The following is a 27,716-nucleotide window of genomic DNA, read 5'->3' as shown; positions in this document are numbered from 1 at the left end:
TTTAAATAGCTAGTCGTCCTGTCAAAACCCCAGACTGCTTAAGGACCTATTTCTGCAGATCCGAGTGACCTGCAGAAGGGATTGTATCATGATTTAAATTTTGGTACTTAAGCTTTTCAGGCTAAAAATACTCCTCCTTGCAGGTGTTAACGGCAAATGTTATCAACTGGGTATGGCACTCTTAGAGGTGGGGCATTACACTAAATGAGTTTGGCTGGAAATATTTTCTGCATGTGTTCATTAGGCTTAGATTGTGAGCTGGGGGCAGGCACAGCTTCCTTTATATGTCTGTACAGGGGATCTGATCTAACTGATGGCTACAATCACGTACTAATGGTTACATAAGTATATGGGAGTCATGCCCTTCAGTTTGGATTAATAGTCACTAAAGCAAACTCAGACTTGGCATGATTAAAGGACTGGTTTGAGAGGGGTTTGTCTAGCAGATTCTCATAATGGAAATGCAAAGGGATTGGGGGCTGAGCACATAGGAAAGAGCACAGATGGGGTGTGCTAGAAGGGGATAAGCAAGTGCAGAAAGCAACAGTTTGGGAGTATCTTGAATCATGACTAATCTAAAACAAAGCACAAGCCTCAGGAAAAATACCATTCCCGAGAGAGAACAAGTCCTGTCCCCTCTCCCTTATGTCTTTTTTCTAAAATGATTAATGAGTTGGGCTGCCATTGACCTCCTGCTTCTCCTCTCTGCATAATCTGATTTTCAGAGGCACATGTTACTCGGAGCAAAACAGCAAGAGACCCCTCCATAATGGTCTTCTGCTCCCTGAAAACAGATTGCTGCTTTGTGTTGCCTTTGTTGTGTGTGGTCTAGGGGGTCACACAATGGGGACTGTGGAAGAGGAGGGAGGGAAGTGCAGAATAAATCCTAGATCTCTGAATCATTTTAAAACACAGCAGCCAACTTTTTAAAAAAATAACAACATACACTTCCCACACTGACTTTTGGGAACCTGCTCATGGTCCGGGGTGGATCAGTTCCAGTTGATTATACAAGTCTGGAAGAAGAGGGGGACAAAACAACTGAACTGGTGTTAACTAAATATTCAGCTGGAGTCTGAAGGGAAGAGTCTTTTTCTGGAGCACTGCAAGGACCAGGAAGGCCTTTTTCCAAGCAGGGAGAGCTTGCCTGCAGGTTTCTTACAGGTACAGTACAGGGCACAGCAGGCCATTCATGCAACAGATTGTTTTCTTTACAGTATGCCACCTCTGACTGGAATAACCCACTCCTGGTGTAAAAAAAAAAAAAAAAAAAAAAAAAAAAAACCCCATCACGTTGCCTGGAAATGCTATTGTACTCAGAGCTAATTATGTTCTAAAGAGCAGCTCATCTCCCTCCTGCAAAGAGGAGAGTGAACAGAAAATGCATTGATCCCGACCAAAACTGATTATTGGGGGTGGGAGGGAGGGAGGGAGAGGTGAGTGAAATGCTGGGATGTGGGGAGTGAAGAGGAGGAAGATGGACTGGGGTAGAAGGAAGAATTTTTTGTTGGTCTCAGATTCTGGAACTCTATCCTGAGTTTTCTGGGATTTTGCAGGCATTCTCTAGTCCCTGAAGATCTGCTGATGGGGTGAAAACCAAAGAGAACTAGAGAGGAAAAGATGGGAAGAATTTGTTAATTTCAGCCAGCCCCAACAGCAGGGTGGGTGGGAGATCCAGAATTTGGCATGCTTCTGAAATAAATAAATATATAAATAAATGAAGTTGCACTGACAATGTAAATATCATGCAGTGAAATGTTAAGCATGTATAGCCTTTGCTTCCCTTCCATCAGTTCTTTAAATTGCTCCTCTTTTGGTATCTCTTCCTGGTCTTGCAAAGTGTGCTGACAAGAGAGACTGGAGGTTGTTCCTTGCCCAAGTCTTTATGTTCAAACTACAGCTGCTTCCCCCCTTATCTCTGCTCACATTTTCCCATTCGGTAAGTTTGGAAAATTCCTCTCCGATTTCATTGGAAAGGACAGGAAATTCTCTTTGGGAGACGGTTGCCTATTTCTCGCTCTAGTTTTGCTGCTCACATCTGGAAAGGATCTGACTTGGGAAAGGGAAAATATCTTTCTGAGCTCAGTGTGTGTAACTGACATGGCATGAACTAAGGGGAGCCTTTGGGGGCAAGAGAAACGCTTTTCTCCATTCATTTGATCTCTGTCAACAACGGTGAGTTGTTTTAGCACTTTATTTTGTAACAGTTTAGTACACTGAGAGCATTGAACAAGCCTGCCTTTTAGCTACAGCCTTTAGAAAAGACATTTAATGCAAATAACAAATACACATGACCTGCTGATCTTAAAAACAAATGAAGATCATGTTTTTTAAAATTGAGACTGTCTTGTAAGGCTGAGTGGGGAGAGCTGTAGACATGATAGTAAAATATAGAGAACATGCTTATGCTGTTTGTTCAGATCATCTTCCTTACTGTACAGTGTAACTGACTCCTGCAACTTCACTTGCTGCTTGAGACTGATTGCTGAAGCGCTGGGCTGCTGGTACTGCAGTGGATGATGGTAGCGGCAATGTGATGGAGTAAATTTTGGTTCTATATGGGACTGTGCACAATGAAATCAGAAGGTGCAGCCACAACCCAGAAGAAACCCTGCACTGACTTCCAATACAATTGCAATTTTGTTGTGAGGCACAGGGCCTGCTCCAAAGTTCACCGATGTCTTTCCATTGACTTCAAGGGACTTTGGATCAGGCCCTTAGTAAACTAATGTGTTTTGGATTATGCTCTTAGTGATCTTAACAGGGTTAGTCTCTTCAAGCTTTCTTTGAACTAAGAGAAATCAAAATCCATGCCTACATTTACTTCTGGAACTCCAGAAGCAAGCAGATGTTCCTTATCCAAAGTGTCACTCTGTGGCACCATAGCAATAATCACTTCAAAGGCATTGTAGCAGAAAAGCACATATTGATGGCAGCAGTGTGAGACTTCCTCTCGCATATTAGAACATGATACCAGATTTTACACTCTCACCTCGCTTTAGTCAACTGATGTTTATGTAAAAGTGTCAAAAAGCACTAGTTTGAGACCAAAAACGGTCAGGTCAACTATAGCTCTAGTGTAAGTTGGTTCTACTGCATTGACTTCAATGTAGTTACACCAGGGCTGCCTCTGGCTGACATTTAAAATATTTTAATTAGTCCTTTTTTCATCAGCTATAAGAACAAATCAATATATGATTTATAAAAAACAGAAATTGTGGTTTTCTAGCTTTTCAATACTTTCAGAAGACTTCAGGAAAGATGAGGTAACAAAGATGGATTGCAATAAACCAATTAGCTGTGTCAGGTTTCTGAGGTCAGGTCTGGCACTAAATATTCTCAAAAAGAAAAGGAGTACTTGTGGCACCTTAGAGACTAACAAATTTATTAGAGCATAAGCTTTCGTGAGCTACAGCTCACTTCTTCAGATGCATCCGATGAAGTGAGCTGTAGCTCACGAAAGCTTATGCTCAAATAAATTTGTTAGTCTCTAAGGTGCCACAAGTATTCTTTTTCTTTTTGCAAATACAGACTAACACGGCTGCTACTCTGAAACTAAATATTCTAGAGTTCTACCTGCCTCACTGCTAGCAGACATACTGCGCTACATTTTGATCTCACACAAGTAGATGTCTAGAGTAACTCCATTCAAATGCATGAATTTACTTTAGATTTACACCAATTTAACTGGCAACAAATCTGGCCGAGTTACTTCTGGAGTGCCTAAAGTTTTGTAAAAACAAAGGCATACACAGGAATTAAACATCTGGGGCTGGCCTGTGTCAGCTGCTTCATGCTTGGGCTATGGGGCTGTAAAATTCTGATGTAGACATATAGGCTCAGGCTGGAGCTCAGAGTCTAGGACCCTGTAAGGGAGGAAGAGCCCAGAACTCAGGCTCCAGCCTGAGCCCAAAGGTCTACACTTCAATTTCAAAGCCCCAGAGCCTGAGCCCCACAAGCCCAAGTCAGCTGAACTGGGGCCAGCTGCAGGGCCGCAGGTGTTTCATTGCAGTGTAGACATATCTTGAGACAGCTGACCCAGGCCAGCCACGGGTGTTTAATTGCAGCATAGACAAACCCAATGCATCTGAGGGCCAGATTCTCACTTGCTCGAAAACAGCTGGTCTACCAGTTCACACCATCTGAAAACCTGGCTCTGAGAGATTCTTGTTTCTGAACTCAAAGGAGAGGCATTGATTGTCGAGCTGAATGGAGTAATTATGTCATATTAGGGGCAACAACCCATCATGTCTGGATCTTGAAGGAGCAGTATCATTACGAACCAGCTATCCCAGAAAGGCTGTTCCTTGACCTTCCATGTTTGGAACTGGCTGGAGCATGCAGTAGACTCTAGATCACATTGTCTCAAATGCTGAATCCTCTACAGGACTGAAAAAAGAAGAAAGGATAAAATAAAAGCCACTACCTGCTCTTACTGCAAATCATCATCTATGAAACCTGAGATGTGCTAAGAATGAAACAGAGGGAGCTGGGCCTGGGCCAGCTGGCTGATTCGGCAGATATTTAACTTCTGTTTAGATTATTCCAACCTGCAGCCAGAAAGATAGAGGTTGAATAATAGCCAAGGCTCTAAGGTTCAGATAAACGTTGCTGTCCAAAATCAATAGATGATCCAAACCATATTTTACTGCAATAGCTCAAGATTTCATTACTGTTCAATGCATATAAAACAGACCCAGTGTAGGGCCATCCTGACAGCATGAGTCACTATTTTCCAGAACACCTTGTTTACATTAACCAGGGTAGTGTGTAGTGATGGGAATTTATTTCCATATGCAAAACTTTGTGGAACATTATGATCAACAGTTACATAAGAATAACATTGCATAACCTCATATATAAATCTCCCCAAGGACCTAGGGTTTCTCAGTTTGAGAAAGGGAATAACTTACTTCAGTAGCTGATGCTAGTTCAGCTGATGCTGCTACCCCTGCAGCCACAGGGCGCCCGGGGTATCCGCTCTTGAGACAAGTTGAAACAAAAATGCAGTGGTTCTCAGACTGTGGTTGACATGGCACTGCCCAGTCACATGACCTTTCCTCTCCTTGTTTCCAGCTCCTAAAATTTAAAAGAAACTGAAAATACATAAAGGGAGAGTAAGAATTGGCTAGTGGCTAGGGTGTTAGTCTGGGGCTGGAGAGCTCAAGGTTCAAGTCCCAACTCCGCCACAAACTTCTGTGTAACCTTGTGCAAGTCTCTCTGTGCCTTAATTCCCCCTAGGTCATCGGGGCACTATAAGGATAAAAAAGACTAAAGACAATGAGGTGCTCTGATACTATGGTTCTGTGGGTCATATAGAGATACAGAGAAAATGATAGGGTGTAAATTAGCTGTTACCACTCAAGAAAGAGATCTTGGAGTCACTGTGGATAGTTCTCTGAAAACATCCCCTCAATGTGCAGCGGCAGTCAAAAAAGCAAACAGAATGCTGGGAATAATTAAGAAAGGAATAGATAATAGGACAGAAAGTATCATGTTGTGTTTATATAAATCCATGGTACGCCTATATCTTGAATACCGCATGCAGATGTGGTCTCCCCATCTCAAAAAAGGTTCAGAAAAGGGCAACAAAAATGATTAGGGATATGGAACAGCTTCCGTATGAGGAGCAATTAATAAGATTTGGACTCTTCAGCTTGGAAAAGATGACTAAGGGGGAGGATATGATAGAAGTCTATAAAATCATGACTGTTGTGGATAAAGTAAATAAGGAAATGTTATTTACTCCTTCTCATTCACAAGAACTAGGGGTCACCAAGTGAAATTAATAGGCAGCAGTTTTAAAACAAACAAGAGAAAGTATTTTTTCACACAACGCACAGTCAACCTGTGGAACTCTTTGCCAGAGGGTGTGAAGGCCAAGACTATAACAGGGTTCAAAAAAGAACTAGATAAATTCATGGAGGATAAGTCCATCAATGGCTATTAGCCAGGATGGGCAGGGATGGTGTCCCAAGCCTCTGTTTGCCAGAAGATGGGAATGGGGATGGATGACTTGATGATTACCTGTTCTGTTCATTCCCTCTGGGGCACCTGGATTGGCCACTGTTGGAAGACAGAATACTGGGCTAGATGGACCCTTGTTCTGATCCTGTATGGCCATTCTTATGTCCCTTAGCTGGACAGATGAAATGCTTTCCTAATGTTCCATATGACAACTACTACAATCCTCACAGGGATGATATGTGATCACAAATAGGAGGGAACAGTGGGTCAGTATCTATGAAGAGTTGTCTGTTGAATCACCAGTGCCACTGCTCTGTAAGTGTGATTGCTGTGTTATGCGTAAATAGTTAATGAAGTCCAGCAGGTGGTGCTCAAGAATATGTAGCATACTTCTGAGTTTTGTAGGTCCAATAAAGTACCTTGTGGTGCACTGCATAGGGCTTCCTCTTTAGATGGAGCTCTTAATAGCCACCCTCTGCACCCCTGGTCCTTTAGCCTCTTTTATGCACTTACTGTAGAATTCCTACTTTACCAAGATACTTCTGTGTGCTTAAAAGGGCAGATCTGCTAGGCTCTGTGGCAAACTATTGTGAAGAACAAATTAAACGTGAATGATCGTAATGCCATCTGGCAATAATACAGACAGGTGGAGGGTTTCCACAGCTGGGCTGGCTAATTGAAATATGCTGCAGTCTTGCCAAGTCTCAGTTTCCACTGGGCCTGGAGTCAGTCCGGTAATGATGTGAGAAACTCCCGTCCTCTCCTGAATTTTAGCTTTGCCTGGAGGGGGGAACCCCCTTCTGATTGGCTGCTTTCCTTGCTTCTCTGGCTCCTGGAGAAGGGAAGCCAATCAGGGCTGTTGCAGGATGCAGGCTGAGCTCTCTCTACCTCCCTTCCTTACAACCTGACACCTTCTCAATGGGGGGCGGGGGCGGGGGAAGAAAGCAGAAAGAGCTCAGGGTAGCTCTGCTCCCTCCCTCCCTCTCTTCCTGTGAGCAAAGGGACTGCTCCTCCTCTTCCCTCCCAGACTGGAAGGGACAATGGGGGGTAAAAAGCTCCTGGAGCTGCTTCCAGCCCTAGCCTGGAAAGGGAATCCTGTTGCAGGTCCTTGCCAGGCCTGGGTGAGGGAGGTGAAAGGGTCCAGGAGCTGCAGAAGGAGCAGAAGTGAAACTGGAAGGGCAATGCTGATGGGGAGTTGAGGGGGCAGAATTAGTTGCTGGGCAGGGGGACAGGCAGATGCTGGGGGGAGAGCTCCTGCAATGGGAGCCAAAATCACCTTAACCAATTTAGAAGTGAAAAGAGAAAAGCACAATATAAACTTTATAAAAAATCTCATGATTTTTGCCAATCGCTTTATTGTTGGGAGGCTGACTCAGGATTTTTGAATCTGTGGGGTTGACAATACTGATACTGAGATGTTAGTTTGGTTGCCCGCATGGCAAATTAGACCCATACTGCTATTTGGTGTGATTTTTACTGTTTAAATCGTCTGCTATGTGCCAGTCAACCCCAAATGATTAGGTCCTTTACCTTCCACTTGAAGTTTGTGTTTGGCTTTAAAACAGAAATAGTATTTAGCCTGCAAAAATACTAATTCCCCACTTACTGTGGTGTTTGTTTGGTTTCAGTGGAAATGCTTCCAAGCAGCAGATCCCTGCTGGTGCTGTGGCTTTTGGTATTTAGCTACAACATGATCCATGGTCACAATGATGAAGACAATGAGTTTCTGGAAAATTCATCCAAATTACTGAATCCAGACCCTAATTTCCTGGCTCCAGACTGCCCTAGAGACTGTACCTGCACCCAGGAAGGAGTTGTGGATTGTGGAGGGATCGATCTGAAAGAATTTCCCATAGATTTACCAGAGTCGACAAGCCATCTTTCCTTACAGGTAAAATAAAACACAACAGGATTGTTCACCAAAACAGCAGGCCTGATTCAGCGCTGTCCCATGGCTCCTTTGAATAGCTCCAGTGGGGGCCTATCCACTTGACTCAGAGCTGGGGTGTTCTGGGACTGGCTGCGGGTAGAGAAGATGTATGGCAGGGCATCCCTACCCTCAGCTGTTTCTCACTGCCATAAGACCCATGTGGTCTAAGACAGTGGGGAGCACAAGGTAGAACAGCCCTGATGACTAGGCTGGGGCCACACTGTGCCCTGGCAGCCTACGGATTAGTCCCCAGAAGATTCTCTACCCCTAGCTGCCAAGGCTGCTTGCATCTCTGGCTCTCTGATTTTCCCTTGCTCTCCTTTCTGCTTCTTCTTTCACCTTCCTGGCTCAGAGGTCAGCGATCTGATCAGCAGAAAGATTCTGTGCCTGACAAATATTAATTAAATTGAAGTTTATATTCATTTATTTTAAAATGAATTTTTCTTCTCAGACAGGTATGGGAGACCTTTAACTCTGGTATTACTCCTCCCTGAGATCTGGTTGTGTAAGGGAAGCAAATGATTAAAGTTGAGACCTTCCTTGTTGCTCGGAGGAGAATTTTTCCTCAAATAAGAGCCTTCAGTGTATAATGATTCTTAATTCTGCTCTCCCTTTGGAAAACCCGGGCTTAATTCTTCCCTGGTGTAACTGAAGCAGCTGCCAAGAAGTTCCCTGGTATCAGTTATTAATTGAAATATCATAAACAGGATCCACTGGCCCAGATGCATTCCCCTACCCCCAGTGCCAAACATCCCCCAAGCCCCCATCTATAAAGAAATATGGGAAGTTAAATGGTCATGATGAGCAAAATCATCCAAATGAGAAGAACTTACAAGGGCTGAAAGCAGCCATCTTGCGACCTCGTTGGGAACCCCCAGGGAGGGAATTTTATAGATGAGGCCCTTGCACGCAGCTGGTGCTGACCTCATCCAAGCCAAGTTCAGCAAAATGATCCCGGTGGGTCATTTTAAAATGGAAGGCAGTAGGCATAATATGCTCACTTCCCTAAATAATGGTTATGTTTATTGAAGCTGAATGGTTTTTCAGGGCAAGGGTATGCATGTGTGAGGATACATGTTCTAAACTTCTTAGGCCTTGTCTACATGGGAAAATATTACCAGCATAACCCTCTGTGTGGACTCTCATTCTGGAGGGTGGCTTTTTTTTTTTTTTAAGTTAAACCTCTTCCCAAGTGATTGACAAACTAAATGTAATAAAGGCACTCATGCTGATGTCAGAGTGCTTTCTAGGGGATTATACTACTGTAACTATACTGGTTTAAATTCATGCCTTAGTTATACAAGTCTAACTTTCCCATGTCGACAGGTACTTAGAAGAATCAACTCACACTGTGCTGTCAGTAGCTTCATTTGCCAAGAAGGGGTTTTTGCAGAAGTTTAGTAAGTTGCAATTTAATTAAAGGCATATTTTTCCTCTCTTTGATCCATCGTCTGAGGCCTCTGGTAGAGAAGGGCAGTTGTGTTCAAGACAAGGTGATTAATGCTGGTGTTCATCAAGTCTCACTGAAAGTCCTTAAAATTAAGCCCTTCCCTTTGCTTGCTTGCCACAGTGATGCTGTGTTACTGCTCCCCATCAGGCAAGCATTTGATCAAGTGTTGATTATTTATTCATAAGTTTTGAAATGTTGTAGTGCCAGGCCAGTGGAATGCATTCATAATTATTCTTTTTTACTGGAGAACATGAGCCAGATTGTGCTCTTAGTTAAAGCAGTATGAATCCAAAGTAATTCCACAGTCAATGCAGTGACTGCAGATTCCCACTTGTATAGAATGTGTCCTGTGGTCCCTAATTAGTGTATTTTTGGTATTTATCATGTTTGATAAATTGATAGAGTGCACAGTTTTGCAATGGAAAATTCAGAGTTGTCAATCAATGCAGAGTTGTAGTCAGAAAAGTTGTAATGTAAAATGACACCTTATTACTCAACAGATCTGTTTCAGGTGTGTTCCAGTTAGAGCTATTTTACTGTCAAAACAGAAGTTTAACTTCTGTTAGCCCACTAGATGGGCTGCAGGAGACTGGACAGGATTCCATGCTGTAAGCTCTTTGGAGAAGAGGCTGTAATTTTCTATATAAAGCTCTTAGCCCCTGACCTGGTTGAGGCCTCTAGATGCTACCATAATATACATGTTTAATACAAATATCAACACTATTAAACCTTGTATACTATAAAATAATTGTTAACTAAAGTCTGATGGCAGATCCTTTATTAGCGGTAGCATGTCAGAAATAGAACCCAGCTTGACTTTCAGATCTCATGATGAGTTTGCAGTTCGGAAAAAAATCTTTCATTCTACTTATAAAACCAATCACGTTTGATTTAAAAAAATAAAATCACTGACAGAAAATAAACCTGGGAACCCCCTCCCCCCAATATGCCAGACTTACATAGTCTTTTTACAGAGTAAAGCTGTGCTTTAATTACCTGCCAGCTGTTCAGAGGGTTTGTCTCTGGCTAAGGGCATTATAGGCTTTACTAGAACCTGTTCCTCATAAAGTACAGGACCTGGATATTTCTAGAGATGATCCCAAGCTGCAGAACTTGGCTTTGCAAGATTTCAAATTCTGTTAACTTTGGGTTTGTCAGATTTGGGATCTGAGTTTGGCCTTTTATAGTCAGGGGTCTATTTTTGACATTCAGATCCAGATCCAAACTTTCCAAAAGTTCAGAGCTAGGGTCCTTCTCTGATTACTTACTGATGATTTCTATTCTTCCTTTCCTTAGAATAATCAGATAGAAGAAATCTTTCCAGAAGAGCTTGCACGTCTTTACAGACTAGAAACGCTCAATTTACAGAACAACAGGCTCACTTCGAAAGGTAAGCTGGAAAAGCCAAGCATCAGAGTATAGAGAGCCACTTATGCGCACTGCAACAAGCCAGTCAGTGGTCACAGATGGAAGGCGTGAAGAATGATGCATGTGCGCAGATGTTAATAATTGATTAGAATGGTTGGTTAATCAGTGTCACTCTTTTGGCCAGCTCAGTGCATAAAAATGCAGTCCTCCTTGTACCAAAGGAAGAGACATGGCAGTAATATTATGTACTGTGGCATAGCGCACGCATGTCCAGGAAACTCCCTCCAGTCCCTCTAGAGTGCATCAGTACAATCCAAATTTGATCCAGAAATATCTGCATGCTGAACAAATTCCCTATGACAGAGCCTGCTTCTTAATTCACTCCTTCAGTTCAATTCAGTTAATTTGATGTTTAAATTACTCAAAACCTTTGGAACCGAACCATATTCATTAAAAATAACATAACTCCCACCCTTTCTGTCAACCCACTTTGTTTGCTTCAGGCAAGTTTTGCTGGATAAGTCAAGCACTCGAACATTGTCATTTAGTTAATAAGGAAAAGGCCAGATTTTGAAAGAGGAAGAAAAGAGAGGCTGGGGAAGAGCCACATGATAATAAAGGGGGAAGGTGTGTGATTCAGAATGGTACTGCTGTCAACACATTCTGGTGTGACCCTGTCTGTGAGGTGCACCCTACTACTCATATGGATAACAGGAGCAGCCTCCTATTTCAGGGTGTACAAGTAGACTTGATTGGAAGCATTGGGCCATTGTACATCAATAATGCACAGCAAAATGAAAATTTTACTTAATAGATTCAGGACCTGGTCTTGTTCCCTTTTCAGTTAATAGTGAAACTTCTTCCATTAACTTCAGTGGGTGCATGATTGAGCCATAAGTTTCAAATATGCTATGATTTAGACTATGTCCTTATGAGAAGAATTTTCTACAAGTTCATAAAAAGAAATTAACCAAAAACCCCTAAAGATGTAGAGGTGCAGGGGAAGGAAGAAAATCCACATTTGATTCCTGTCCTTTCTTCTCAGGCAGCATGGATGCTCTATACAGTTAGTAATATATATCCCACAGCAAGCAACCTTAAATCGAGTGCACTCTTTTACATCTTCTGATCATCACGCTCGTTACTACAGGCTAAACAATGTGCTTTGTTCAGATAGCGCTTTTTATGAATTTCTTTAGCCTTTATAATAACAGAAAATGAAACAACAACAAAAAGCATGAGTCAGGTTGTTTCTGAAAAATATTTAAAACTTACATTGTAGATATCCTTTGGGAGACAAAAAAGCCCCTCTAGCATTCTCATTCACAAAGGGTGCTGACTGTAAATCATTCCTGTTGTTTGAAGGGCTTCCAGAGGAGGCATTTGAACAGCTGGAGAATCTGAATTACTTGTATCTTGCAAACAATAAGGTAAGAGGGGACAATGGTTTTTGTAGATGCCTTCTGGCGTTATTCATAAAGTTAAACAATACTGATGATTTTAAAAAATACGTTTGTTCTCCATGCCTGTCATGTTGTGCTGAGGTGTGTAGTTCCAATCAGGGCTCATCTATGGCTATCTACAATTAAAACTTCCATCATGCTGCAAAACTGTTAACACAAAAGGGCTATTTATGGAGTTGCTCTTAAGATGTTGTGTGAAGATGTTCATTTTAAGAGTGCATCAATAGGTAAGAGAGAGGTAGAAATTAATCATTCAAAATAGAGCTCTGTGCACCTGTGTGCACAGAGTTTAGCACCATCTGGAATCAGTGTGCACTTTTGTGCGCTATTGCCTCAGTGCAGGTGATTTAAATCCATTACTTCACGCATATACAGGCAAGAGTTTTCATGCACAAGCTCATTTGACCATGTGGTGTTTGAACATGTAAAGTCTATAATCTGCACTCACTGGGGACCTGATCCAAAGCCCACTAAGTCAAGAGAGAGACTCCCACTGACTTCAAGATGACATTCAATAATGACAAGTGCAAAGTACTACACCTCATTTAGAAGGGAAAATCAAATGCGCAAATACAAAATGGGGAATTACTGACTAGGCAGTAGGCAGACACCGATGTAAGACACAGGAGGTAATCATTACGCTCTACTTTGCACTACTGAGGCCAAAGCTGGAGTACTGTCTCCAGTTTTGGGTGCCACTTTAAAAAAAAATGTGTATAAACTGGAGAGTGTCCAGAGGAAAGTAATGAAAATGATAAAAGATTTAGAAAACCTGACCTGTGAGGAAAGGTTAAAAAAACGGGGAGTATTTAGTCTTGAGAAAAGGAGATTAAGGGGGGCCCTGAAAAATGTCTTCAAATATGTTAATTGATCACTGTCCTCTTTGTAACAGCCCTTGTTTTCCAGGTCCACCGAATGTAGGACAAGCAATAATAGGCTTAATCTGCAGCAAGAGAGATTTAAATTCAATATTAGGAAAAACTTTCTAACTATAAGGATAGTTAAGTATGGAATAAGCTTCAAAGGGAGGTTGTGGAATCCCCATCATTGGAGGTTTTAAAGACTACATTCGATAAACACCTGTCAGTTATGGTCTAGCTATACTTGGTCCTGCCTCAGTGCATGGGGTAGAACTGAGTGACCTCTTGAAGTCCCTTCCAGCTTTGCATTCCATGATTCTGTGGGCTTTGGATCAGGCCCTAGTTGGTGTACTTTTTCACCTGCACACAGAGATGATAGTGCACATAAACTGTGAGTGCAGGTATACAAAGCTGCACGCACACTAGAAGAGGCTAGGTGAAGCCACATTGAAAAACGGGTCCTAACACTTTGGTGTGGGACTCTCATAATGAACAGTCAAGAACTGAAAAAGCCACAACATTCTCCATGGATCCCATTCCCATCATGTCTACAGGAGCTATACACATTCATAGTAGAGACAACTGCCCACCAAATGTGGGTTCTATGGATTAGGAGAACTGTGGAATGAGTGGAAGTGGATGTTAAAGATGAGCCAGTGCTACTGAGGTTTTGGGAGATGATGGAAGTATACTCCCTTTCCCCCCCAATTTATTGTGTGCTATGTGTCCCATGGTAGTATCTGGTCCACATAAGAGACTAAGTGCCTACTGTTGCTAGCAGCTAATCAAGTTACTTCTTTAGCTCAAAGGGTTGGAGCGCATACTTCTAGGGGTTAAGGTCTCAGGTCCCTGCTGATGACCCATGGTAGCAGTCACGACAGATACCCCAGGCCTTGATGAAAAGGTTACACTATCTCAACAGGAATGGAAATACCCTCTCTGATATCATCTTACTCCTGCTTGATTCTGCAGTGAAACCATTTTTTAAATGAACCCGCACAATTACTTGCTATGGAAGGAAACGTAATGCCACAGAAAAGTATGGCTTAAAGCACCAGGCACAGGTCAGTGGGAAAAGGAGAAAGCGCAGCTGTGCAAACAGAGAGCCCCTTTTAGACAGAAAAAAATGCAATACTCTATCTGTTTAACCACACTTTTTTTTTTTTAATGTCTGTGATCCTTTGGCCTTTAGATTATACACCAAGTGGCCAGATTCTCTTCTAAGTGTCCTGCCAGGACAAATCCATAATAACATCATGGATTTCCCCTAGTGTGACTGAGCTCAGAATTTGCCCCTTAGTACAACTACATCACATTCTCTACTCTTTCAAGCCACATGTCCATGTAATGGTCTTGGCAGCAAGTAGATCCATAAAAGAGAAGAAAAAGCCAGGCTGTGACTAATATTCCAGAACTTTGCAGTCCAACTTTTCCTGTGTGATAAAACAAAGTGTTTGGCTTTTCCTGAGACTTTTGCAGGGAGAGACACACATCCAAGATAAAAATGCAAACATCAGCAAATTGTCAGAAGCAGTTACAGTGAGAAATTGTGGACCCACAAAAATAACATGTCTTCAGAAATCATGAGTCAGGACAAACCAGATTGGCTTTGTGCTGCATCCATGCTGCCATGGGAAGTGCTCAGGCATCTGTGGTGTTTGGAGGAGGGCAGGGGTTTGCTGGTAGTTTACTTCTCTCATTGTATGCAAGGAGGCTTGTCTTGGTGTTGTTTTAGTTAGTGGCAGTTCTGATTATTTCACAGGCAGGTAAATTGGCAGGGTGGCTTTTTTAATTAGCATAACTAGGCTAATACATAATCCTGCTGTATTGTAGGTGTATCACTCACCATAAGTAAATAACTTATATTGTCATTTCTTATTTAAATTCCCCAAGAACACCCACAAGAAGCCTTGGTCACATAGCCTGTGGGAAGCCACAGCAGGCCTCATTTTTAACAAAAACCTCACCTGTTGAAATGTAGGGCAGGGCACTGAGCTGCTATATTGATTACTTTAAGATAATTGTCAACCCTCTGGGTCAGGGAGGCTTTAGATTTCTGAGTATTCCCATAGTGATATGGGATTCACTGGATCCAAGGCTTTTCTGTTTGTGTTAGGGTCTACAGCAGGCAAGGAGAAAATTGGTTCCAAAACCTGAAGATAACTTTTATGGCAGCACTGGAATTGGTTAATCTACCAGTTAGCAATGGAGGAAAGAAACCTGTAATATGGAGATGGGGAGGAAGGCAGCCACAAGGCTGCAAAGAAAATCACGTTAGTCAAAGTCACTAGATTGCTGCTAGATTAGTGGTCTCCAAACTTTTTGAATTGCACATCCCCAGGGCCAGCTCTAGGGAAGCAAAAAAAAAAAAAAAGAAAAAAGGAGAGCTGTCACTGGCGTGGCGCCTGAGATGGAGCGGGGAGGGCCAAAGAATCGAGGGTCCAGGGGCGCTGCTACCGCTGTGCCAGCAGCGCTCCTCCTGCCGTGCACCCCCAGGGAAGGTCTTGCGCACTCCCACTTTGGAGACCACTGTGTTAGACAATAATGATGGCCAGCCATTGAATCTACTTTAACTCTAACAACTATGAAAACCCAACATAAATTTCCCAAAGAGCCAACCAATGAAAATCATCATTCAGTACTATGGGTATTACCCTAGAATAGTGCATTCAGCACACCATCCATCCTGTGTACTGCAGTAGAAGCAGCACAAGTTTGAAAAATTCATCATTCTCTGCAGGAGCAGATACAGCAAATAGCTCTCAAGACAAACTTGCTATTGTTGGACAATCGAGGCCCTGCAGGGAGTGGTGGTGGTGGTTTTTTTTTTTTTTTTTCCTAGCTGGCAATACCTGGAACGCAAAACACACACTTGGATTGAACATTGGTTAGACCTGTCATGGCAGGTGAGAGAAAGGACAGTGATGTTCCCTGAGCTGGTCGTATTACCATTTCTAGTAAGAGAATGGGATTTCCCTTCGGAGATGTGTTCTGTAATTTTCAACAGGCTTCTATGCACCTGAGGTGGATGAAAGTATAACTTGCCAAACATCAGAGAAACTTGTTTATAGGCTTTTGAGAGCAACCATGTTTTTTTCTCATGTCTGCCTGATATCAAGAGGATGGAATGCAGAGGGATGATGAGAAGGTAAATCTGATATTGACACTTCTGTGCAATGGAGCTCCTGGAAACATACACAAAGATCCTAGGGCTCTTCAACCATCTTTTGGCTCTTGGTGAACACACACACAAAACAGTTCATCCAGTTATAAATGCCAATGAGTGAAAGTTCTAACACTAGGACAGTTGTTGTGTCAGTTCTATCATTATTGTATCCCTTCCTTCTGCTCCTGCTACCTAGCTGTGAAACAGATTAAGAAAGGGCTGCCTGCTTCTTTCTGCTAAATCTGAGCATGCCTTCTTACATCTGAAATCTGCTTGGGCAGCAGCAGCAGCTGTCCAATCCCGGATAGTTGATGCAAGCTGGTCCTGGAAGAGGAAGAGATGCTGAGAAAAGGATCTGAGCAGCTTGATCTTTCTTTCTTAGAGAACGAAACACCTCCTCTCTATTTTCTTTCTTTGTGGTTTTCAGTGGTTCTGTTATTTCCCTGAGTGCCCCACAGGGCTGTCCATGGCTGTTATGTGTTTCATATATAGTAACTCCTCACTTAACGTTGTAGTTATGTTCCTGAAAAATGCGAATTTAAGCAAAATGATGTTAAGTGAATCCAATTTCCTCATAAGAATTAATGTAAATGGGGGGAGGGGGTTAAGTTCCAGGGAAAATTTTTTCACCAGACAAAAGACACACACACACACACACAGTATAAGTTTAAAAAAAAATTAATATTGGTACACAGTGATGATGATTGTGAAGCTTGGTTGAGGTGGTGGAGTCAGAGGGTGGGATATTTCCCAGGGAATGCCTTACCGCTAAATGCAAGTGGCTGAGCCCTCAAGCATTAACTCGTTGTTAATGTAGCCTCACACTCTACAAGGCAGCATGAATGGAGGGAGGGGAGACAGCATGGCAGACAGAGACACATACTGTGTGTGTGAGAGAGAGAGATGCGCATTTCCACTTTAAGTACACTGACCTCATTCTTAAGTACACTGCCTCATTAAGTAGATCAGCAAGCTGAGACCTCAGCTGCTGTCAGGAAGCTCCCTCCTTCCTGAGCCCTGTCGTGTGTACCTCCTGCTCTATGAAAGATGGGGTAAGCGGGGTGCACGAGCAGGGGGGAGGGGGACACCCTGACATTAGCCCCCCTCTACCTCCCCTACCCCCCACATAGCAAGCAGGAGGCTCGGGGAGCAGCTCCAAGGCAGAGGGCAGGAGCAGCACATGGCAGTGGGGGGAGAGACCGCTGAACTGCCAGAAATTGATAGCCTGGGAACTTAGGGCGGCTGCCAGTCTACCCTGGTTCCAAGCCCCCACCAGCTAGCTCTTCCTGCAAGCAGTGGACAAAGCAGGTGGCTGCCAAATAATGTTATAAGGGAGAATGGCACAGCTTTAAACGAGCATGTTCCCTAATTGATCAGCAACGTAACAATGAAACCACATTAACCGGGACGACTTTATGTGAGGAGTTACTGTATCTGCTTTGACCCAGGTGACAATGTATGCAGACAGGAAAGCTTGAACCTGGATGGAAGTGATTAATTGCATGCATGAATGATTTCCCGTGTCTGATTTCTGTGTATTATGCCATGGTAGAGAATCATAAAATCATACAATATCAGGGTTGGAAGGGACCTCAGGAGGTCCAACCCCCTGCTCAAAGCAGGACCAATCCCCAACTAAATCATCCCAGCCAGGGCTTTGTCAAGCCTGACCATAAAAACCTGTAAGGAAGGAGATTCCACCACCTCCCTAGGTAACGCATTCCAGTGCTTCACCACCCTCCTAGTGAAATAGTTTTTCCTAATATCCAACCTAAACCTCCCCCACTGCAACTTGAGACCATTACTCCTCGTTCTGTCATCTGCTACCACTGAGAACAGTCTAGATCCATCCTCTTTGGAACCACCTTTCAGGTAGTTGAAAGCAGCTATCAAATCCCCCCTCATTCTTCTCTTCCGCAGACTAAACAATCCCAGTTCCCTCAGCCTCTCCTCATAAGTCATGTGTTCCAGTCCCCTAATCATTTTTGTTGCCCTCCGCTGGACTCTTTCCAAATTTGCCACATCCTTCTTGTAGTGTGGGGCCCAAAACTGGACACAATACTCCAGATAAGGCCTCACCAATGTCGAATAGAGGGGAATGATCACGTCCCTCAATCTGCTGGCAATGCTCCTACTTATACAGCCCCATATGCTGTTAGCCTTCTTGGCAACAAGGGCACACTGTTGACTCATATCCAGCTTCTTGTCCACTGTAACCTTTAGGTCCTTTTCTGTAGAACTGCTGCCTAGCCGCTAGGTACCTAGTCTTTAACGGTGCGTGGGATTCTTCCGTCCTAAGTACAGGACTCTGCACTTGTCCTTGTTGAACCTCATCAGATTTCTTTTGGCCCAATCCTCTAATTTGTCTAGGTCCCTCTGTATCCTATCCCTACCTTGCAGTGTATCTACCACTCCTCGCAGTTTAGTGTCATCTGCAAACTTGCTGAGGGTGCAATCCATGCCATCCTCCAGATTGTTAATGAAGATATTGAACAAAACCGGCCCCAGGACCGACTCTTGGGGCACTCCACTTGATACTGGCTGCCAACTAGACATGGAGCTCAACTACCTGTTGAGCCCGATGATCTAGCCAGCTTTCTATCCACCTTATAGTCTATTCATCCACCCCAGACTACTTTAACTTGCTGGCAAGAATACTGTGGGAAACCATATCAAAAGCTTTGCTATGTTGCCTTATGACACATAGCATATGACTATATGACACAAAAGGCATAATGTTACATATGGACACATAGGCATAATGTTGCTTTATGACACATTTCCAGAGCCTCTTGACCAGGCTTGTTAGCATTAACCCACTCCCATGAGATTACATCTCCCAAGTCAGCAAGTGAGTACATCCAAAGCTAAAGGCAATGTGATGTCAGTGCTGGTCGTTGGTAAAATGCCTCTAATTTCCACCCATTATTTCTGGTGCTGAGAAAGCTTCACAGGGGATAATTGATTTGGGGAAAGGGCTCTTTTTGCTTCATTTGTGTCCATCAGACATTTTCAGGCAGCCTAATGAGGGAACTACTGACACAGGAGACAAAGAGACAAATAAATTAAACAAATTTATTTTCGGTTTAAAAATAAAAGCCTGAGTTATATGTCTGGTGAACTACAAGGTGATAGGTTTCAGAGTAGCAGCCGTGTTAGTCTGTATTCGCAAAAAGAAAAGGAGTACTTGTGGCACCTTAGAGACTAACAAATTTATTAGAGCATAAGCTTTTGTGAGCTACAGCTCACTTCATCGGATGCATTTGGTGGAAAAAACAGAGGAGAGATTTATATACACACACACAGAGAACATGAAACAATGGGTTTATCATACACACTGTAAGGAGAGTGATCACTTAAGATAAGCCATCACCAACAGCAGGGGGGGGAAGGAGGAAAACCTTTCATGGTGACAAGCAAGGTAGGCTAATTCCAGCAGTTAACAAGAATATCAGAGGAACAGTGGGGGGTGGGGTGGGAGGGAGAAATACCATGGGGAAATAGTTTTACTTTGTGTAATGACTCATCCATTCCCAGTCTCTATTCAAGCCTAAGTTAATTGTATCCAGTTTGCAAATTAATTCCAATTCAGCAGTCTCTCGTTGGAGTCTGTTTTTTCACATTTGGTGACAATGTATACCTTCAAATCAGCGGCACTGCGATGGGTACCCGCATGGCCCCACAGTATGCCAACATTTTTATGGCTGACTTAGAACAACGCTTCCTCAGCTCTCGTCCCTTAATGCCCCTACTCTACTTGCGCTACATTGATGACATCTTCATCATCTGGACCCATGGAAAAGAAGCTCTTGAGGAATTCCACCATGATTTCAACAATTTCCATCCCACCATCAACCTCAGCCTGGACCAGTCCACACAAGAGATCCACTTCCTGGACACTACGGTGCTAATAAGCGATGGTCACATAAACACCACCCTGTATCGGAAACCTACTGACCGCTATTCCTACCTACATGCCTCTAGCTTTCATCCAGATCATACCACTCGATCTATTGTCTACAGCCAAGCGCTACGATATAACCGCATTTGCTCCAACCCCTCAGACAGAGACAAACACCTACAAGATCTCTATCATGCATTCCTACAACTACAATACCCACCTGCTGAAGTGAAGAAACAGATTGACAGAGCCAGAAGAGTACCCAGAAGTCACCTACTACAGGACAGGCCCAACAAAGACAACAACAGAACGCCACTAGCCATCACCTTCAGCCCCCAACTAAAACCTCTCCAACGCATCATCAAGGATCTACAACCTATCCTGAAGGACGAGCCATCACTCTCACAGATCTTGGGAGACAGACCAGTCCTTGCTTACAGACAGCCCCCCAATCTGAAGCAAATACTCACCAGCAACCACACACCACACAACAGAACCACTAACCCACGAACCTATCCTTGCAACAAAGCCCGTTGCCAACTCTGTCCACATATCTATTCAGGGGATACCATCATAGGGCCTAATCACATCAGCCACACTATCAGAGGCTCGTTCACCTGCGCATCTACCAATGTGATATATGCCATCATGTGCCAGCAATGCCCCTCTGCCATGTACATTGGCCAAACTGGACAGTCTCTACGTAAAAGAATGAATGGACACAAATCAGACGTCAAGAATTATAACATTCAAAAACCAGTTGGAGAACACTTCAATCTCTCTGGTCACTCGATCACAGACCTAAGAGTGGCTATACTTCAACAAAAAAGCTTCAAAAACAGATTCCAAGGAGAGACTGCTGAATTGGAATTAATTTGCAAACTGGATACAATTAACTTAGGCTTGAATAGAGACTGGGAATGGATGAGTCATTACACAAAGTAAAACTATTTCCCCATGGTATTTCTCCCTCCCACCCCACTCCCCACTGTTCCTCTGATATTCTTGTTAACTGCTGGAATTAGCCTACCTTGCTTGTCACCATGAAAGGTTTTCCTCCTTTCCCCCCCCTGCTGCTGGTGATGGCTTATCTTAAGTGATCACTCTCCTTACAGTGTGTATGATAAACCCATTGTTTCATGTTCTCTGTGTGTGTGTATATAAATCTCTCCTCTGTTTTTTCCACCAAATGCATCCGATGAAGTGAGCTGTAGCTCACGAAAGCTTATGCTCTAATAAATTTGTTAGTCTCTAAGGTGCCACAAGTACTCCTTTTCTTTTTACAAGGTGATAGAAACACTACTCTGCCAAGTGCATGCTTGGCATACCAGCAGAAAGAGAAGCTTGAATACTCTTCAGTTATTCATTTATTTAAGAAGTTAGGCCAAGCAATTCCCCATTAAAATCTCTGTTCTTCCCCAAGGCCCACATGAAGTGTTAATAATAATAATATGAGTAATGACTTAAAAAAGACGATCGGTGGATTCTTTCCCGCTCCCTTTAGGATCCTCTTTAATCTCAGGTCCACATCCCATATCTTAGCACTTGGTCGACAGCACACCCTTCTGTTCTCTGGATCAGATCTGGTTACAGGCCTGTCTATTCTTCTCAGTAATCTTGTCCTAATCTTTTACCACTCCACCAATTTTTGTCATCTGCAAACTTTACCAGCAATGATTTTTTTCCAGATAAGTGATAAAGATATTGAATAGCGCTGGACCAAGAAGAGAATCAAGCCTTGTGTCTGTCTTGTTTGGATTATAAACTCTTTGGGACAAGAACACTATTTTGTTTCCAATACACTGTCTGTGTTTAACAAATAAGATGTAGCTCTTCATACACATCAGATATTTGCTTTTGTGCCGATATTACATTCTGCTGTGTTATTTGGAAAAAACACCACTGGTAATCTGCATCCTGTTTTGAAAAGATTGTCAAACATGCATGGGACTTTGGAACTAAAGTGTGGAGTAACCACCACGTGAGTCATTTTCACATGAGTCTCTAGCGGTGAGGGCATTATGATGCTTTTTTTAAATTTTGGCATAGTATTTCACAGGAATTATGACCATAACATGAAATGTATTTACTCTCTGAAACCTTGATTTCTTCCAATCAAAACAAAACCCATCCAAACATTTTGAAGCAAAAGCCTAGCTCCTTCCTGTAGAGATTATTTAATAAGGACAGAAATCCTCACTGTTTTTAATGAGACCACTTGGCCTCTGTCATTTACTGTTGCTTCTTCAAAGTAAATAGCCTGCAAATATTCTGTTGCTAACCCAATACTGGTAGTTAAAGCATTCATTGCATCTAACTGGCTTCCTCTCCTCCCCATTATTTGTTTTTCAGCTAACTCTGGCTCCGAAATTCCTACCAAATACCTTGATCAGTGCAGATTTTGCAGCCAATTACATCACAAAGATTTATGGGCTCACGTTCGGACAGAAGCCAAACCTGAGGTAAGGGATCGAGAAGTGAAAGGAGGAGTATGTTCTGTCACTGCTTAGCGCAAATGGGTTGGTGGGAAGAACTGATTATTTAGATTGTTTACCGAAATCATTTTTGGCCTGCAGCTAACTTTTGGAGGAGGAGGATTGTTTATGTTACCGAGGGGACCAAAACCACTCTCAGATGAATGCATTCTAATGGCTTTTGCTGGACATCATACAAATATACACACAACATTTTTAATAAACACATCTTCTAAATCTTTTTTGTGTTTATCTGTTATGAGTGACAAGGAGCAGCACTGAGTAATCAATTCAGTGACTAATTGGTCAAATATCCCCAACTCCACCTTAGTTCCTTCACTGAAAGGCTGTGATCAAGCTGAGACTGTAATGGTGTTGCTAATGATGCAACAGTATTGGTTCAACAGTACTTACCAATTTGAATTGTACATTTGAATTGTAAGTGGCTAGTGCTGGCTGGCACAGTTGGCACAGGGTCTAATCCTGCAATTAGGCAGAGAGCCATCAATTTCCATTGACTTCAGGGGGAGTTGAGTTGGCTCAGTACCTTCTAGTTCTTAGTCTGGTAAGCCATTAGTTACCTGAAAAGGTTGGGTCAGTCACTCATCTTGCGTGATATTTCATCATGATTGCACCTCAGCTTATGCATGTGTCTTCCTTCCAAAACCTGAATAACAGAAGCTGCTGAGTTTCTGTATCACATTAAGTAGCTGGACTCTTTCTGAAGTGAGTTTCACCAGCTCTCCCATAGCAACCATTGTTTAATACAGAATAGCAGCTCGTTGTTTCCTGAGTTGGACTGATACAAGATCCTAACTCGGAGATTCAGCTGTTGTACTTTTCTCCTCCAGTAAAGTATGCACTTTCAGGATCTGCTGACTTGGAACAAGAGGTTTTCAGAAAGTCAAATATTTGTCAGTTAAAAGCATAGCTGACCACACAGAGTGAATAATACCCTTCCCTGTGGTTCTCTGCTCGTGGAGCTCTTGTGTTTCTATGTTGAGTCCAAAAAATCCCCCCAAATCATCTCCACAATCGCAACAAAATCCTAGGACAAGTTAGAAAATGCAGCCTTTTCAATCCCTGCTTGGGAAGTGGTTCCCTATCATACTGTTAATCTGCCACCAGGATTTTAGCCACACAGTGCCTCCTGTAACACATGCAGAAACAAAGGGACTATAGAAGTGGGAGTAGTCACCCATTGTTTATGACAGTGGGTTTTTGTAAAAACAACCAGAGGATGGTTTGGACCCAATTCTCCTCTGACTTGCATAAGTGTAAATCGGGAGTGGCTCCATTGACATCACTATCATTGCGCAGTTATAAAAATTGTGGAAGAAAGGAAGTTAAGGCTCTGTTTCCTTTTCCTAAAAGAAAAGGAGTACTTGTGGCACCTTAGAGACTAACAAATTTATTAGAGCATAAGCTTTCGTGAGCTACAGCTCACTTCATCGGATGCATTTTTCATCCAAAATGCATCCGATGAAGTGAGCTGTAGCTCACGAAAGCTTATGCTCTAATAAATTTGTTAGTCTCTAAGGTGCCACAAGTACTCCTTTTCTTTTTGCGAATACAGACTAACACGGCTGCTACTCTGTTTCCTTTTCCTCTCACTCTGAGATAGAACTGTTTCCCCTTATCTGATAAGACTTCATGGAAGGAATTTACCTAGGGATGGGGCTAACTGGTGCATAAGGGAAATAAAATGTTTTTTCCTCCAAACCTTCACCTTAAGTTTAAAAGTCTTTCTTACGGACTGGTTAAGCCTATTCTTTCATCTGCGTTATGGTCTCTGCATTCCTGAGTTCTGGGAGCAGAAATTCTGAAATAGCAACGTAGAAGCTATTCTTGTATTATTTCCGGCCTTCATGGAAACAGAAATAATGGAAATCTCCTGAGATAACCAATCCTCAAGAGATTTATAGCCCAACTTTGCAAACTCAAGGTTAGGATGTGCTTTAGACCAGGGGTTCTCAACCTTTTTCTTTCTGAGGCCCCCCTCCAACATGTTATAAAAACTCGACCCCCAACTGTGCCACAGCAGCTGTTTTTCTGCATATAAAAGCCAGTGTCCGAGTTAGAGGGTAGCAAACAGGGCAGTTGTGTGGAGCCCCACACCACAGGGGGCACTGTGAAGCTAAGTTGCTCAGGCTTTGACTTCAGCCCCAAGTGGTGGGGCTTGGTGCCCTGAGCTGCAGCCCTGTGTGGCAAGGCTTTGGCTTTCTGTCCTGGGCCCTAGTGAGTTTAACACTGGCTATGCTTGGCGGACCCCCTGAAACCTGCTCATGGCCCATCAGGGGGCCCTGGATCCCTGGTTTAGAACCACTGCTTTAGACTAGAACCCAAACTTTGGGTATGTGTCTGTACCAAATCCAAACTCTAAACTTTCTGAGGTTTGCCTATCGCTCCAATAGATTCCCTTTGCCTTGTGGCCAAACACTAAGCTAGGCTCAAGCTGCTAAATTCAAATCCAGATTTCACACATACCTACGTCTTGCTATGTACAGATCCCAGGCTTTGTCTCAGCCTGTTAAAGATGGGGCGATTCATAAAATACAGATCCAGATCCAGGTTTGGATTTTGAACACTCCACCACTCAGAGACTGCTTGGGGCCAGTGTTGTGGTTTAGGCACATCTGTTTTTATATTTGGCAGAATAAGTGATACATTAAAAAAATGAACATATGTATCTTAAGAAAAGGAAGACGATAGACTCAGGTGTAGATTTCAGAAGGCTGCTTTGGGTCAGAGAGGAAAGCAAACCATACTGCCTAATTCAGTCTTTCTTTATTTCTGGTAGATCTGTGTATCTTCACAACAATAAACTTTCAGATGCTGGGTTACCTGATGATATGTTCAATGGCTCTAATAACGTGGAGATATTGATCATGTCCAGCAATTTCCTGAAGTATGTTCCAAAGAACCTGCCTCCAGCACTATATAAACTACACTTAAAGGTAATGGAACCAACTTTGTGTATTCTCTTACATCTGGGATGCAGTTCTGTGTGTGCCTGAGATTCAAACTGCAGAGGCAGGCCCATTGTTAGATTGTGACTGCTAGGTTTAGGCTGAATGAAAAGCAAGCCAGCGAGTAGCCAATCTCCCCTGTACATACGTGTGTACTGGCATGAGAAGTGATGGCTGTTTTGCAGAGCAACGAGCTGTTTGTCTAGATCAGAATTCCGTTTTTTCTATTTCCAAAGGAATGTACTGCTGGTGGCTGGCTGGCAGCCTTGCATGTCTCAATCCTAAGTGTAGCCAAACATCGGGCAGTCCTTGGACAGAGAGAGTGCACATTTTGTCATGCTGTCCTCACGTGGTGTCGGAATCACACAGAGGGCAGATAAGGGATGAGATGAGAGGGCAGATAAGTTTCTAAGGCCATTTGGTCTTTGTCCTCTTGGCTGAGCCTGCCATTTATGATGGTGTTTTATCCACTAGGAAGGTACTGTCTTTGCTCACCAGATTATTTTACATAGGCTGTATCACCTTCAAGTAGCAATGACTTTTGGTATCTACTGAACTGGCAACTGGAATATTTGAACCAGTAATTTTCCATGGCTGCAGCTAACCCTGGCAGAGGCGTTGGTGGAAGTTGTAGTTTAGCTGGGCTCTGGTATTATCTCTGTGTCGTCTAATCTTGAACTGCAGACCAGTCAGCCTCACTTCCAGGGCCATCCCTAGCTATTCTGGGGCCCTACGCAGCTCCCCCGGGGGGGGAAATGTGTGGGGCCCCAGGCCTCTGCAGGGGGTAGGTGGGGGGGCTGGCTTGAGGGGCAGGGGGAAACCACCCCCGGTGAGTGTAGGCCCGGCCCTGCTGCAGTCCTCAGGGGAGTGGGGGCAGGAAGAGATTGAGCAGGGCGGGGGCTTTGGGGAAGGAGTGGAATGGGGGGGCTGGGGCAGAGAAGGGGTGAGAAGAGACGGGGCTGGGTGGAGCAGAGGCAGGGGCCATGGGGAAGAGGCAGGGCAGGGGCTGGAGCAGCACACAGCTGTGCAGGGCACCAGGAAATTTGGTGCCCCAAATTTCCTGGTGCCCTATGCAGATGTGTACTTTGTGTATGGGTAGGAACGGCCCTGTTCACTTCAGTCCCCGGCAAAATCATGGGGCAGGTCCTCAAGAAATCCCTTTTGAAGCACTTGGAGGAGAGGAAGGTGATCAGGAACAGTCAACATGGATTCACCAAGGGCAAGTCATGCCTGACCAACCTGATTGGTTCTATGATGAGATAACTGGCTCTATGGATATGGGGAAAGTGGTGGATGTTAGTAGACCTTTTGATACGGTCTCCCACAGTATTCTTGCCAGCAAGTTAAAAAAGTATGGATTGGATGAATGGACTATAAGGTGGATAGAAAGCTGGCTAGATTGTTGGAGTCAATGGGTTGTGATCAACGGTTTCATGTCTAGTTGGCAGCCGGTATCAGGTGGAGTGCCCTAGGGGTCGGTCCTGGGGCTGTTTTTGTTCAACATCTTTATTAATGATCTGGATGATGGGATTAATTGCACCCTCAGCAAGTTCGCAGATGACACTAAACTGGGGGGAGAGGTAGATATGATGGAGGGTAGGGATAGGGTCCAGAGTGACCTAGACCAGTGGTTCTCAAACTAGGGCCGCCGCTTGTTCAGGGAAAATCCCTAGCGGGCCAGGCCAGTTTGTTTACCTGCTGCATCTGCAGGTTCGGCTGATCATGGCTCCCACTGGCCGCGGTTCGCCACTCCAGGCCAATGGGGGCTGTGGGACGCCGCATGGGCTGAAGGATATGCTGGCCGCCCTTCCTGCAGCCTCCATTGTCCTGGAGTGGCAAACCTCCACTGGGGGGAGGGATAGCTCAGTGGTTTGAGCATTGGCCTGCTAAACCCAGAGTTGTGAGTTCAATCCTTGAGGTGACTATTTCGGGATCTGGGGCAAAAACTGGGGATTGGTCCTGCTTTGAGCAGGGGGTTGGACTAGATGACCTCTTGAGGTCCCTTCCATCCCTGATATTCTATGATTCTAGGACGTGGGGATTGTACAAGAAGCTGGATATGAGTCAGCAGTGTGCCCTTGGTTGCCAAGAAGGCCAATGGCATATTGGGCTGTATTAATAGGAGCATTGCCAGCAGATCGAGGGAAGTAATTATTTTCTCCTCTATT

The 27,716-nt window shown here is 43.6% G+C and overlaps 1 protein-coding gene across 5 annotated transcripts in view; it reads left to right on the top strand.

Annotated features, from left to right (window-relative positions):
- Positions 1–1,016: 1,016 nt before the first annotated feature.
- PODN (podocan) overlaps positions 1,017–27,716 on the top strand; it is a 43,429-nt gene continuing 16,729 nt past the window's right edge. Inside the window, exons 1-6 of one of the 5 annotated variants that reach the window (XM_043520316.1) lie at positions 1,017–1,164; positions 7,596–7,858; positions 10,644–10,737; positions 12,081–12,145; positions 22,458–22,567; positions 25,380–25,536. In XM_043520316.1, the coding sequence (XP_043376251.1) occupies positions 7,601–7,858; positions 10,644–10,737; positions 12,081–12,145; positions 22,458–22,567; positions 25,380–25,536 (684 nt within the window). In that variant the 5' untranslated portion in view covers positions 1,017–1,164; positions 7,596–7,600. Of the gene's footprint in view, positions 1,165–1,734; positions 2,176–6,850; positions 7,072–7,589; positions 7,859–10,643; positions 10,738–12,080; positions 12,146–22,457; positions 22,568–25,379; positions 25,537–27,716 lie in introns of those variants that run through there. The other 4 variants (XM_043520319.1, XM_043520317.1, XM_038411890.2 and 1 more) reach the window with 4 other exon arrangements.

The sequence above is a fragment of the Dermochelys coriacea genome, chromosome 8, assembly GCF_009764565.3.
Source record: "Dermochelys coriacea isolate rDerCor1 chromosome 8, rDerCor1.pri.v4, whole genome shotgun sequence".
Classification (NCBI taxonomy): domain Eukaryota; kingdom Metazoa; phylum Chordata; order Testudines; family Dermochelyidae; genus Dermochelys; species Dermochelys coriacea.
This window is presented reverse-complemented; position numbering and strand designations above follow the sequence as displayed.